A 10,736-nucleotide genomic window follows, 5' to 3' on the forward strand; every position below is an offset into this window, starting at 1 on the left:
CAGCTGTGTCCTCAGGCTGCACATTCTGTCCTGTTAGAGTCACCGAGCTAGTAGAAATGTGTGTTTTGTAAAGGAACTTGTTCTTCAGAGCATTGTTTTGATAAAAGTCTCCTCCACCCCACCGATGCCAAATCCATTGCACTGGTTTTCCTTCACACTGTCTGATCCAACCTGTTGCATAGCTGTTATCAGTCAAAGAATAACCAGAGACCTGACAGGTGATGGTGAAGGACTGTCCAGGCTGCACAACCATTGAGTCTGACTGGATGAGATCAATACTGTTCACACCTGTGGAAACAGAAATCAACATTATCTCCATCATTCATCTGACTATTCAGTGTTTCTAATGTGTTTATTAGTGTGAATCCACTGAAAGCTCCTCACAGGATCCAGCTGCCAGCAGCAGTATCAGAGCTACAGAGAACATGTTGATGTTGAAGCTGAACTGATGTGAGCTCTTCTGTCCTCTCACTGACACACACACACACACACACTTCACTTCCTTATTAGTAACCTTTATTTGCATATTGAATAATCTTTTATTTAAATCAGTTGAAGATGTAAACACTGTGTCGTCTAGAGAGACCAGGCAAGGTGGAGAGAATGTTTTATGTAAAAACAATATTTTTAAGAAAGAAAGATTTACTAAAAGATAACATTTGCATCTGTGCTGTTGCATTAAACTACTAATAAACTCACATTTATCTGCTCATTAAAAAATACAAATACAATAGTTACCTCATATTCCAAATAGAAATATTTTGTGTGAGTGTACCTTTGTTTTTCAACCAGTTGATCAGTGTTTTTAGTTTTTTTCTATTCCTTTTAATTTTCTATTTTTTAATTCACCAACTGATTAAATGGACTTTAATGTACGATAAAACTGGCATTCAAATCTTTTAAATTAGTTTTAAAAAATCTTTTGTTAAAACAATGTCAACAACAGTATGTTGTATCTTTCAAGATATTTAAGAAAAAAATGTAAACTTGTCAAGGAACTTGAAAAACCCTGAAAAAAACAGATTGAAATAAACAATGACAAATATGATATAATTAATGACATTAATGAAATATTTAAAGAATTAATTGGGAGATTGATCAATGACTCTGAATTTTAATATTTTAAAAACTTGTACAAAGTGGTTTTATTTTCTATCAGTGACTGTCTGTAGTGGTTTCTGTATGGCTCTGTGGCTCCCTGTGTCACTGTGGCTCTCGAGCACAATAATAAACAGCAGAATCTTCAGTTGTCAGGCTGTTCATCTGCAGATACACCTGGTCCACGTTGTTGTCTCTGGAGATGGTGAAGCGATTCTGGCCTGACGTGGAATAAGCTTTAGTGCTTCCACTCGGAGCAGAAATGTAAGCAACCCACTCCAGTCCTTTTCCTTCAGCTTGTCTGATCCAGCCGATATGAGCATCATTATCTGATATTCCTGCATATGTACAGGTCAGTTTGTGGGATTCTCCCGGCCTCTTCACCACTGGTTCAGACTCAGTCAGAGTCTGACTGCAAACACCTGGAGAGAACAGCAGTTTGATCAGAACACAGCCAAACAGAAACCTTGACACAGAAAAAGAAGAGGGCAGAATTGTGTATTCACCAGAAATCAGTGATACCATCAGAAACAGTATACATGCTGTTAAAGTCATAGTGAAAATGTGTTGTGTGTCTGGATGATGGTTTGCTGTGTCTCCAGTTTGCAGTGAGCTAAATAATAAAGATGGAAGAGATCCAAATTTGCATTGACTCCTCCTCATGGTGTTGAAAAAATAAAAAGGATAACAGTGATATTTATTGACTGAAGGGATCTGATCTACTTCCTGAGGGAATACTTTTTGTTGGTTGTATAAAGATATTCATTAGAGGAGTGTTTGCCCAATGTTTGCTTCTTATGTGTTTTTAAATGAGGTTTCAAGGCTGGTTGGACAAGACACAGACCATAAATGGAAATGACTGGATCCAACATTTGGTGCCAGATTCTGAGCATACAGTATGTAACATACAGACAGTATAAGCAACACATGATTTGGATCGTATCCATCTTACAAACCACTTGTATTCTTCATGGTCTCAGCTTTTCTTAGCGCACACTGAGCAAGGCTGAAACATGTTTAGAGACACACACATTCACACATATAACACAGTTGGAATAGCCATTTTACCTAAATTGCATGTGTTCTGACCGGGTAGGGAAGCCATCAGATTTGGATGAAAACTTTATAACATAACATCATTATACATGTATGTTCCATAATATCATTAACATTAATATTACTGTGCTCAGCATTAAGAACACAGTCGGTCCTTGACTGCCCTCTACGGTTCTAAAGGAGGGACTGCAACTATTTTACATGTGAACATAATGTAACTTGTGAATCCTTAAAATACAGAAAGATGGTTGTGTTTGAAGCTCTGCCATACTCTGTAAACCTGTCCCTGGCTTTCTGCTAGTACATGCTGGGATATACTCAACAGGTAAAATAAGCTGTAGAAAAAGGATTTATGGATGATTATTATTGATGATTGTATATTATGGTTTAGCACAGATATCACATGTGATTTTCAACATGAACAGGTGTAAGTGTACGTTCATATGTATGGTTTTTAGTACAAACCAGTGTCTATATTCCTTGAACTTCAGCATGTGTATCCATTTTCTGTATCATTCTGTATATATACAAATAAATTGAAACTAATTTCAACTTAATGGAAGTTAAACCCACAATCCTATGAGATATAGCAGTTTTTCAGTCCAGTGGGGATGAATAAAGATACGTACTGCTGCTCAACCAACTCCAGTCACTATAAACCAAGTAACTACCTGTCTAACACAAATAACCATGGAATCACTTTTCAGGCCCTCCAACTCCCTCAGTTCTCCCCATTGTTACAAAGCCACAGCGATGTTGACTCTGGTTTGACCTCTTGCTTAATGCAACCTCTATTTGATCGTAGCCTTTTTTTTAAAACTTCTGTTTCTCTTCCCTTGCTTTGTGTAGCAGTTCAAGCTGTTGTAGGTATAGGTGGAACTAAAAACTTTGGCTGCACTTTTTCTGCCATTCTTGTGCAACTGGCTCTGTAGCTTTAACAATATATCTGCCCAACCTTGTGAAAACTCTGTTCATGGGCAAACACTGTACAGGCAGAGAGGTAGGAAGGTAGGTAGGACAGCTAATTATTTCATTTTGGCGGAATTAACTTAAACTAACCCATAACCCTAACCCTATGACTGTGTGGGATTATTACAGGCCAGGGATACCCACACATACCTGATTTTGTTTTTTGTTTTTTCAGAGCATTTGATATACTGATTGCTGTTGAGAAATTCAACAAATATTACAAAAAACTGACTAACCCAACACCCTAACCCCATGACTGACCCTGAGCAGCTGAAAGAGACAGATAGGATTTTGTACAGCTGCTCAATCAACTCCAGTCACTGTGGCTCTCGAGCACAATAATAAACAGCAGAATCTTCAGTCTTCAGACTGTTCATCTGCAGATACACCTGCTGTCTGCTGTTGTCTCTGGAGATGGTAAACCGGCCTTGAACTGACTGGGAGTAGTAGATGTAGCTACTGTCATATCTGATATTGGCAACCCACTCTAGTCCTTTTCCAGGAGCCTGTCTGATCCAGGCCATCCAAGAGCCAGCAAAGTTAAATCCAGAGGCTGTACAGGTCAATCTGTGAGATTCTCCAGGCCTTTTAACCACTGGTTCAGATTCTGTCAGAGTCTGACCATCAACACCTGTCAAGAGGAATCAGGACGATGATGATGATGATGATGATGATGATGATGATGAGCTGGCAGTTGGTCATATATATGCATGGCAAGTCATAAGACATATGAAGAAATGTGGACACAGTTTCATCACTACTACAGAACATGTAATCGGCACCACTGTATAAAACAGAAAGTAGTCCTTCTGCATCATCTGTAAACATTTCTTCCAAGGAAAAAGACACAAAAATAAAAAATAAAAAACAATCTTGAAAAGAAAAAGAGGCTTTAAATTCTAACTGTCCATGTTTGCAAATTAATTTAACATTTATTTAAATGAGATAAAATAAGACTTTTAAAAGAAAAACAGTCTCATAGGAAATCAAGTAATACTGAAGAAACAGTGTTACCAGTGTTGCTGGTAAATCGAGGAAGTAGTTTTTGTATGACTCTCCTGTTATTGTCTCTCACTGTGTCTCTTCTGGCACAGTAATACACAGCAGAGTCTTCAGGCTGCACATTCTGTCCGTTTAGAGTCACTGTGTTACTGGAAGAGTCTAAGTCGATACTGAACTTGTTCTTCAGTGAATCTTTGTAATATGAAGCTCCAGTATATTTCATTCCAATCCACTCCAGTCCTTTCCCTGCAGGCTGTCTGATCCAAGCTGTGTAGTAGCTGCTAACAGAATAAGAGACCTGACAGGTGATGGTCAGACGTTGACCTGGCTGCACAGTCACAGAGGCTGGCTGTGTCAACTGTTCACACTTCACACCTGTTAAAAAAGAAAATGTTTTGTAACAAATGATCAAGTTATACTGCAAAAGAAGAACTGTTGACTTTGACTAATCCAGAGAGACTCACATCCAGCTGCCAACAGCAGCAGCAGCAGAGCTACAGAGAACATGGTTTATGTTGAAACTGACGTGCTGTGAACTCCACTGACAGCCTGATGGGAAGTTTTTATAGCTGAGTAACAAGGAAGGTCACTGAGTTTGCATAGAATCAAACATATGAAGCATCACTGTTGGTCTAACTGGAGCCAATAGAAGAGTCTGTTGAATGTTATTATATCTGCAGAGTGAAAACATGCCTGGAAATCACCTCTGCTTTACAAATGATATTTTAACTTCATTACACACTCAACTGTAACATTTTTAAAATGAAACTTTTAGATTTTGCATTTAGAGTTACAGAAATGAAACAACTGTAAACTCTGCTATTATCATAAACTATTACTGTCTAAATCTTTACTATTAAAACATTTTGTAAATTTTTTCTATAATTACAAACAATAACCAGGATAATTATTCTTAATATGAATATTAACATGAATCATAGATAATGGAAAACATATTTATTCAAATCCACATTGCAATAACCATGATGACACACTTTGAATATGACGTGAGCTGTTTTCCTGAAACAATGTATTTACTGTCAAGCACCTCCTTCATCACATTTATTGTTAACTTCAAAAGTACAGTATGAGGATAATAAAAACACAAAATGGCTGTTGTAATATCACAGCATTAATTTATTCATTAATTTGCTCACTGACTGTACTTACTGACTGTATCTGCTTCAAACAGAAATACAGTGATGACCATGTAAATAATATGAGAACTGTCTGCAGGTTTGCATTAAAGACATTTAACAGTTTCCATGTTTGCAGATGTTTGAAGACGACTTAGAGCCTCGAGAGGAAAACAGCTGCTCAGGAACTGAAACCTGTGAGACAAAATGCAGAAAAATATAAACCTTTGGTAGGTTGTGCATTTATAAGTTACTGTTTGTATTCATTATTACATTTTACTTTCATGTGCAGTTGGGTCAGAAATATGTAGCAATCCACCATTTTCTTTTTACAAATTCAGCTGTTTTATTGCAGTAAATTGTCAATATTCTCTCCACAACTTTTAGATATTTTTCTGCAGTTATAGTTAGTGAACATGAAAATGATTATTTAATTCCTATATCCTTTCTGGAGATATATCTTTTTAATATAAAGTATTTATTTACATACACAATATATGTATTAAAGTAAATGCATTTTGTTTCCTCCACTTTCTTACCATCTCTCAGAAATGGTTTTAATGAATCTACAGAATGTGATGGAAACAGTGAGATTTTCTTGTTTTGTGCTTTAGTTCAGTCCAGAGTTCAAGTGTCAGTCAGTTAAGATCAATGAGAACAGCAGATCTGAGTTTCTCCTTTTAGTAACAGAGGAGAGAGAAAGTTGACACTGACTGCCCTCTAGTGTCTTTATAACTGGAACTGTGACATTATTTTTCACTCTCATACTGTGAGCTACTTTAGATACCAAATGATATAAACATTAATGTGGCTGAAATGTGTAGCTGCATGTCTTTCTTTTATTCAGACCTGGACAGTGATTTCAGCAGACTGTTTGGCTGTCATTGGCTGATTTGTGAAGAAGTGATCATTAAAGGAAGACATGTTATTTATTTAGGCTTAATTGTTATTGTTGTTAGATGATCTTCCTAATAGATTGTTTATTCATGTATTTTCTCATTTACTGATTTAATGCAGCCATGGTGATGTTAATTGTATGAAGACTTTAGTCTGATGCTGGTTTGCATAAAATACTTTTAATGGTTTCAATGTGTGCAGATAGAGCACTAAGATGAGTACTGTAGGATTTTGTACAGCTGCTCAACCAACTCCAGTCACTGTGGCTCTCGAGCACAATAATAAACAGCAGAATCTTCAGTCTTCAGACTGTTCATCTGTAGATACACCTGCTGTCTGCTGTTGTCTCTGGAGATGGTAAACCGGCCTTGAACTGACTGAGAGTAGTAGATGCTACCACTGCCACTGCTGATATAAGCAATCCACTCCAGTCCTTTTCCAGGAGCCTGTCTGACCCAGTTCATCTCGTAGTTGCTGAATGTGAATCCAGAGGCTGTACAGGTCAATCTGTGAGATTCTCCAGGCTTTTTAACCACTGGTTCAGATTCTGTCAGAGTCTGACCATCAACACCTGTTAAACCCAGAAAGATGCATGTTATGTGTTACATTGCTAATAAAAATGAAAATATGTCAAATCAACATCAGTGAAGTTGTTCACCTGCCCAGCAGATAGTTAACAGCAGCAGTCCTGTCCTATAGTCCATCATGTTAAACTGTGTGTCCACTGTTCTCTGTCATCATCTCTGCAGTCAGATAAGTAGAGGTGGAAGACATCTGAGTTTTGCATTGACTCCTCCTCACAGGGAGGAGAAAGCTAGACTGGATATATGAAACTGGGGAATTAATGTCCAAGAGTCAACCCTCCAAGTCAGCTGTTTTGATGTTTGGCTAGCATGTTTAATTTATGTAAATTATGTGATGTGAATTGACACATATAGTTAATTTTGGTTTTGGCAAATGCTATTGCATAATCCTTTGTATGATTCAAGAAATAATGCAAGACATCATATCCTTGTGTTGAGGGAAAATGTCTTGTCCCTTAGCCCCCTTTATAGTGTGGAAAAGTATCCCAGTATTAAAAAAAAGCACAAATTAAAACAGACATAAAACAATGATATAAAGTCATTAGGAACACATTGCTTCCGAAAGTCATGGCTGTAATCAACAGAATGATTAAATCAATTTAAAAACTCAACAACTTCTTTCTCAGAGAGTAACTGGCCACAAATACTCGACTGAATAACTGATTTATTTAAATGTACTTTAACAATGAGTGTGTGTAGTTGAGTCACATGGTTGCTGGGTATTTGTGCAGGTCTGTTGGTGGTTTGTATCACTGTGGGCAGACGTACACAGTAATACACAGCTGTGTCCTCAGGCTGCACATTCTGTCCTTTTAATGTCATCGAGCTATTAGAAGTGTGAGTGTGGTAAAGGAACTTGTTCTTCAGAGCATTGTTTTGATAAAAGTCTCCTCCTGGTGTGAATCCTCTGAAAGCTCCTCACAGGATCCAGCTGCCAGCAGCAGTATCAGAGCTACAGAGAACATGTTGATGTTGAAGCTGAACTGATGTGAGCTCTTCTGTCCTCTCACTGACACACACACACACACTTCACTTCCTTATAAGTAAGCTTTATTTGCATATTGAATAATATTTTGAGCTATATTTAAATCAGATGAAGGTATTAAGACATGAGACATGACAGCTGATACGATGATATGATGTGATGTATGATACAGAGCTTTTTAAGGCAGCCGCCATTGTAGTTAAAATGATGTTGTAATTACAGGAAGGTTTTCTTCTTATTGATGAAGGTGTTGCTGTGAGTCGTGATAAACTGTCCCAACACACTGACAAATACATTTTTATTGATGGAATGTGTTTTATTGATAATTGGCCATCATTTGGTGGGGAATTAGTTTGTTTTCAAAGGGCTGACATGTTTCAATGCTTCTCACACAGGGATCAGTGTTGTTCAGTGTTTGTGCAGCGTTGCAGTCTGGTGTGTCACTGTGGCTCTCGTGCACAATAATAAACTGCAGAGTCTTCTTGTTTCAGACTCCTCACCTCTAAGGACACAAGGTTTTTGGAGGTGTCTTTGGTGATGGAAAACTGGCCTTGGAGACTTTGGGCAAATATTGTGCCAGTTCCGCCATCAATGCGTCCGATCCATTCCAGTCCTTTCCCTGGTTTCTGACGAATCCAGTGCAGCCAAGCCAGAGTGAGTCCTTCCACTTTACAGGACAAAGTGACTGGTTCTCCAGCTCTGCTGACCACTGGCTCTGAGGAGGTGAGGGACTGACCCTGAGCAGCTGAAAGAGACACAGAGTTTAGATGACGGGGAGCCAGCAGACATCCAAAGCTCATTTTCTCCTCCTCCGCTGGACACCGACTTCACTCACCTGAAATGAGAGCCAAGAGGAAGAGACTTTGTACAGCTGTCATGGTGGGAACTTGGCTGAGTCTGCAACTGCAAAGGTTATTATGAAGGATATATATTGTGCAGGCAGAATGGGTGGGGATTGTGTATCAGTGTGTGAATTTGCATTTTAACAGTCAGACATTTTGGAGTTACAGTGTTGATACATAAAGACTAAATCTGTGAGAGAAGGAGGAGTGCTGGAATCAGAGAGAGAAACAGAAACACCAAAAATAAAGATGTTCAGTCTTTCTCCTTTTCTCAGTGTCTTCACCTCAGCGTGAACTGTCTCCTAAAAACTTATTTTGATATTTTGGCTTTCTCCTGACTGAGCGTGTTTTTTTAATATTAAGTATTAAGTATATTTCCTTCTATTATTTAACCTAATGTTATCATTATCCTTGTTTTACTGTAAGTCTTTTTGTAACATTTGAATAAATGTATGAATGCCTCTGTCCAATGCAATATACAAATAATCAAATATTGCTACTGATTATAAATCTTCATTAATATTAAAACTTTTTCAAAGGTCCAGTGTTTAACATTTAGAAGGATCTATTGGCAGAAATGGAACATAATATCCATAGGTGTGTTTTTATTTATGTATAATCACCTGAAAATAAGAATTGTTGTGTTTTTCTTACCTGAGATGCCACTTAATCCCACACATTGGTCGTTTATGATGTCATTTGTGTCATGATATAAGAATATCATTTCACGCATGAATGAATAAACAGTCGCTCTTTCAGTCTTCCAGCTGTTTATCAAAGGGTGTGAGTATAAAACTCCTAGTTCAGTCCAGCTTTTGAGTGTCAGTCAGTTGAGATCAGTGAGATAAGCAGATATGAGAGTCTCCTTATAGTGACAGAGGAGAGAGAAACTTGACACTGACTGCCATCTAGTGTTTTTATAACGGGAACTGCAACATTAGTTTTCACTCTCATAATTGTGACTTAACCAAATAATATAAACTTTAACCTTAAATCCCACTGATCCAAGAGGTAAAATTGTTGTCATATCTCAAAGGGGCTTTATTCTATCATTCCAATTTTTCATGATTTTATTAATCAATTTTTATTTATTGACTTCATATTATTCATTGTATATATTTATGTTATTTTATGTTATTTTTAACTTAATTTGTGCCATGGGTTCTGATTTAAAGTATCACTTTAGTAATACCCAATATGCCAGTTAACTGTAGCTTTCCCAAAATAATAATTATCTGTTTCTTTTCAGATGACATTAACTGCATAACTAATGTTTCCAAAAGAAAGTTAAAATTTTTCTGGCTGTCTCTTGCAGTAGTCTATTCTTGGCTCCAAAGAGACCCCAGTCAGTACTCCTGATATGTTCGGATGAGGGTTAATATGCCTGAAATGTGTACATGTAATATTTATTTGGTACATTTTTTGATTGAATGATTTCAACTGATTGTTGTGCTGCACTTGGATGGTTTGTGAGGAACTGATCATTAAAACATTTTATTTTTTTAATGATTTATGTTGGTGGTTAATAATAATCTTTCAGTTTTCAAAACAACAACAACAAAAGAAAAAAGCCCAATAAAGATAAGTACTGGAGGTTTTTGTACAGCGTTGCTCCTTCCTGTGTCACTGTGAGTCTCGAGCACAATAATAAACAGCAGAATCTTCAGTCTTCAGACTGTTCATCTGCAGATACAGCTGCTGTCTGCTGTTGTCTCTGGAGATGGTAAACCGGCCTTGAACTGACTGAGAGTAGTATTTGCTGCTACCACTACCACTGCTGATATAAGCAATCCACTCTAGTCCTTTTCCAGGAGCCTGTCTGATCCAGGCCATCCAGTAGCCAGCAAAGTTAAATCCAGAGGCTGTACAGGTCAATCTGTGAGATTCTCCAGGCCTTTTAACCACTGTTTCAGATTCTGTCAGAGTCTGACCATCAACACCTGTCAAACAAAGAAAGCTGTTCATGTCATGTGTTACATTGGCAGCACAAAATGAAAATATGTCAACTAAAGATCAGTGAAGATGTCTACCTGCCCAGCAGATAGTTAACAGCAGCAGTCCTGTCCTATAGTCCATCATGTTAAACTGTGTGTCCACTGTTCTCTGTCATCCTCTCTGCAGTCAGATAAGTAGAGGTGGAAGACATCTGAGTTTTGCATTGACTCCT

The 10,736-nt window shown here is 37.6% G+C and overlaps 3 gene segments (V, D, J or C); all 3 read right to left on the bottom strand.

Annotated features, from left to right (window-relative positions):
* Positions 1-1,147: 1,147 nt before the first annotated feature.
* On the bottom strand, positions 1,148-1,806 carry LOC127351830 (immunoglobulin heavy variable 3-48-like). The segment is given in 2 exon segments: positions 1,148-1,520; positions 1,605-1,806. Coding segments are annotated over 2 exon segments (474 nt in total).
* Positions 1,807-6,318: 4,512 nt separating this feature from the next.
* Positions 6,319-6,950, bottom strand: LOC127351833 (immunoglobulin heavy variable 3-48-like). The segment is given in 2 exon segments: positions 6,319-6,729; positions 6,817-6,950. Coding segments are annotated over 2 exon segments (363 nt in total).
* A 3,222-nt stretch (positions 6,951-10,172) lies between these two features.
* LOC127351832 (immunoglobulin heavy variable 3-30-3-like) lies at positions 10,173-10,733 on the bottom strand. The segment is given in 2 exon segments: positions 10,173-10,509; positions 10,600-10,733. Coding segments are annotated over 2 exon segments (366 nt in total).
* Positions 10,734-10,736: the final 3 nt, after the last annotated feature.

Source organism: Dicentrarchus labrax, unplaced genomic scaffold (genome assembly GCF_905237075.1).
Source record: "Dicentrarchus labrax unplaced genomic scaffold, dlabrax2021, whole genome shotgun sequence".
NCBI lineage: Eukaryota > Metazoa > Chordata > Actinopteri > Moronidae > Dicentrarchus > Dicentrarchus labrax.